The sequence below is a fragment of the Octopus bimaculoides genome, chromosome 9 (genome assembly GCF_001194135.2).
Source record: "Octopus bimaculoides isolate UCB-OBI-ISO-001 chromosome 9, ASM119413v2, whole genome shotgun sequence".
NCBI classification, from domain to species: domain Eukaryota; kingdom Metazoa; phylum Mollusca; class Cephalopoda; order Octopoda; family Octopodidae; genus Octopus; species Octopus bimaculoides.
The window spans coordinates 760,622-765,100 of record NC_068989.1 but is presented as its reverse complement, the minus strand read 5'-3'; the positions used below and the strand labels follow the sequence as shown (position 1 = coordinate 765,100).

Sequence of the window (4,479 nt, the reverse complement as noted above, 5' to 3'; positions counted from 1 at the left end):
ATGCAAAAAGTATTTGTTAGGCAAATAGTGATGTGATCAAAAACCTAAGAATAGTACAAGTTGTTTTTTCTAAATTTATGGAAGGAAATTGAAATTATTTTGAATATAACTTCACCTTCAACATTACTACAGGTTCCTCATGGTGCCAGATGCAAGGACCAGCAATTCTCGTTGTTCTCTGCTGAGTCTTTACAGTTGCTGACGGCTTCCAGCCAGGCGGCTCTGGTAGCAACCCACACATGAATGGTGCTTATTGCAGGCCACAACTAGAATTTCCATTTGATTTTGATTTACTTGACTCAACAGATTTCCTCAAGCACGGAATGTCACCCAACAATTCAAAGGTACTTTTTAAATGGGCTGGTTTTGCGACACTGGTGCAGACTACAGCTGTGATCTCACTTTCTTTGCCGGGGTATATTATATATATATATATCACACACACACACATATATAGAGGATGAGAGTAAGGTTCATGAAACTGGTTCATTCAAATATTCTGCAACTTCTCAAAACAAATGTCCTCTATCGTTGACTTTCCAAAAAACTTACCAATGAAGCCCATGCTACGACCAAGCACAAAGAGTCCGTTCAGAGCACCAATTTCCACATATTCTTGAGCTTCCTCTCTGGTGAAATTAATAAAAAAAGAAAAATATTCGCAATAAATAGTTATAGTTTTATTATTATAGCTAAATTAATTAATCATATTATAGCTAAATCAATTCTGACAGAGGGAGAGTGAGGAATCTATTTCTAGTTTCCTAACATCAAATACCAAAACCAAATCTTGTCTTTTAGTGCTCTCTGATCAATAAATGATCAATAAAGTAATAAAATCAAATCAATCAACGAAGTATCTTGAGCCTAAGAAAGAAATTATCACAAACTAAATCATGAATTCCAATAGACTGAATCTACACTCTCTGAGTGGTTGGCGTTAGGAAGGGCATCCAGCTGTAGAAACTCTGCCAAATTAGATTGGAGCCTGGTGTTGCCATCCGGTTTCACCAGTCCTCAGTCAAATCATCCAACCCATGCTAGCATGGAAAGCGGACGTTAAACGATGATGATGATGAATCCTTTCTTTTATAGGCACAATGGTTCTCCCAGCTCACCACCTGAAATTCCTATAAAATACATTCTAAAGAATTCCAAAAACATTACATCCTAGCAAAGAAACCTTTTCTTTCATAACATTACTTAAAATTTAATTTCCTGATGACAGCTACCTTCCATATAACATCTTGAGGTGTTTATTTTGATTATGCCATCATATGAAAGGCCAGATTGGAGCACCGTTTCCACCAGTTTATTTCAAAATTAAATCACCTTTTGTTTTCCTTGCTATTTATCCAACTGGCTAATAGTATTCTTGTATAAATAAAATGGAAACCAGAGTCACTTGCAGAACACTAAATGGTACTGGAATATAAAAATGGTGTCTGAGGTGTTAGCTGGGGAAGCTAGTTAATTGTAGGTAAATCTTTGTGGTCTAGAGGAGCTGTCGGTCGTTTTACTGGCTTCAATAATGTTAAATGTAGAGTAGATACCGACGTGAGGGGAGATAACTCAAATGAATTTGGATGTAACCATTGGGTATTGTTTGAATCTGCCGAGTTATCCTACACTGCTATTACGTACTTATACAAGTGACTTCTTAAAGTTTCCATCTCCCCGAACTTCACTCGTAAGGCATTTGTCAGCCTCAAACTTTTTAACACCATATCCATGGTTGCAGCTTTCTGTTTTGGTAAATTAAGGAGAAGAAACTGTTCTTGCCTGGGATTCGAGTTAGAAATGATGAAGTTACAACTGTCTCTTCGATGTTGGAGAGTTTTGTTACTTCACATTAGACAACATGAGAAATAATATATAGAATGTCACCTGATACATGTAGTTTTAATATCAATGGAGATTCAAATATAGCAAGGGCCATTAATGGAGTTAATTAGCTGAAAGACCACAAAGAGTCACAATTCAATTATCTTTCCTCCTTTTTTTTCTTCTCCTTTTGACCCCACCCCCACCCATTTGATATATTTTTTTCTCTCCTGCAAAACTTATCTTTCTGATAACCTTGCAAATTTACCTGCTGTTGTTAGAGAACTGTTTTAAGAGAGAGAGAGAGACTTCCCATCTACAAATGAGGCCCATTTCTCTCAAATGTCAACACAGAAAGGACTTTGCATAAGACAATCATTATTTTTCTGGTGCCTAAACATGTCACCTGCTTTAACGCTACCACCCAGTCTTTGGATGTTTTTAGTTCTCTTGTTTTGTTGCAAGTCTTCAGATCAGGAAAGTCCCCAGTTTAAGGATGACACAGTTTCAAGAGGAGTTGCTTCCAACTATTCTCGTAAAGTGCCACCGATTACCAAAGTGTACAAGTCATGAAAGTCTCTCAGTTGAGGTTCACAGATAGGACAGGATCCCCAAACACTTGAACTTCTGGTAGTTGTCCTCAAAGTTGGCTCAATACCCTGAATTCTCTTCTACCTCAGTCCCCAACAAGTGTCCCAGTACGAACAAACTTTTGAGAAGCCCATTTTTGGCACCTGATATTAGACAAGGCTATTGATAGAGGATCAACACTGGTTAGGGGTCCCTTATGAGCAACAGTTTACCTCCAGGATCAAAACATTCACTCCAACTCCAAACCAACTGACTGAACAGTTCTCACAAATTATTCTAGTCTCGACCCCCTCCACCACGTCCTACCAACACACAACCTAGAAATCTCAATCCTCTCCAACTCCATTGAACAACTTCAGCCCAGCAAATGTGTCCACCCATCCTTTAACCTGACTTTTCTCACCTGAACAAAACTGTCGCAACATCAAAGTCAGCAGAATCTAATGTTCATATGAAGACAACTGCTATTCCCATGTTCACACACACACACACACACACACAGTTAACTCACCGTGTGAAACATCCACAATTCCGGAAAAGATCAACCATTGCAACACCAATGAAGCCGTCGACATTTAAAATTAGGTTAGGTTTCTGAAATCAAAATAGAAACAACATTTATTTCCCTGAAGGAAAATACTAGAACAATCATCATCATCATAACAATAACACTTTATGTGAGAATTAGAATAGAACTCCAACCAATTATGTTCCTCTCATCTTTATAAAACAAAGAACTCACATGAGAGAAAACAATTCCAATTTCCTAACATCTTGAATAGTAGAAAGTTATGCAGAAACAATGACGAAAGACCGAGACCTCTGGAGATATGCTGTGACTGCGAAGACCCGGCAAATAAAGTGAATTCATGGCTGTATCCTACATCAGTTTCACATAACCAGCCCCAGCCCATTCAAAACTACCTTGGATCGTAGGGCAACCTGCTGTGCTTGAGGAGACCTATTGAGTCAAGTACATCAACATCAAAATGAAAATCAAATGGAGATTGTAGTTGTGATCCCCGTGCCGGTGGCACGTAAAAAGAACCATCCGAATGTGGCTGATGCCAGTGTCGCCTTGACTGGCTTCCGCGCTGGTGGCACATGAAAAGCACCAACTAATCGTGGCCATTGCCAGCCTCCTCTGGTCCCTGTGCCGGTGGCACGTAAAAAGCACCCACTACACTCACGGAGTGGTTGGCGTTAGGAAGGGTATCCAGCTGTAGAAACACTGCCAGATCAGACTGGAGCCTGGTGCAGCCTCCTGGCTTCCCAGACCCCCAGTTGAACCGTCCAACCCATGCCAGCATGGAAAATGGACATTCATCTCGGAAACTTGCCTCACAAACTGGATTGTAGATATTCATACAAACTGGATTGTAGATATTCATAATCAGTGTCACTACACACCCCACTCTCTCTCTCTCTCTCTCTCTATTTATACATGTAATATTAATCACTTTGTATCACCAGCTGAGAAGAATATACTTCACCAAGGAGATTTAATACAACTGAAACAAATTTGTGATTTTTACTTCTTACCTCTCAAACAACCAAATCGATTTTAATCTGCAGAGTCTTTTTCAAAAATTTTGATAAGTTATCTGCCCTGCTTGTTCTTGGATTTTAAACACCTTGGGAGATTTTGTCTACTCACTGCCTGGATAGTCTTAGTTAATCCTTATATTACCTAAGTTTTTGATCCAGACCTCAGTTAAACCTTATACTACAGCATATCTCTTTTGATCCAGAATCCAACTTACCTTCGAGGTGGTTATTTTCTCCACTTCGCATGCGTAATCAAGCAGAGGAGTTGCAGGGAAGTGTTGCTTCACATAATCTTTTAAGATCACTACACGCATGTCAGGGTTGTTCAACTGAAAAGATTTAAACAGAGACGTCGTATTCGTGAATTTAGTAAATATTTCAATGAGATGAACAGCTTTTGTAGGTGTTGTGAGATGATAAATCTGCACCTGGAAACTTCTTTAAGATGCAGGTTTGGACAAAGCCATTCCCCCCCACCCCCACCCCATGGAAGATCTGCGATTGTTCATGCCTAGT

General features: G+C 39.3%; 1 protein-coding gene across 5 annotated transcripts in view; it reads right to left on the bottom strand.

The window, feature by feature from the left end:
• Positions 1-4,479, bottom strand: part of LOC106879485 (ATP-citrate synthase) — a 69,957-nt gene that overhangs the window by 903 nt on the left and 64,575 nt on the right. For all 5 annotated transcript variants that reach the window (XM_052970337.1, XM_052970338.1, XM_014929084.2 and 2 more), the window contains 3 exons: positions 4,179-4,292; positions 2,927-3,009; positions 553-629 (listed from right to left, as the gene is read on the bottom strand). In XM_052970337.1, the coding sequence (XP_052826297.1) occupies positions 553-629; positions 2,927-3,009; positions 4,179-4,292 (274 nt within the window). The remainder of the gene's footprint in view (positions 1-552; positions 630-2,926; positions 3,010-4,178; positions 4,293-4,479) is intronic.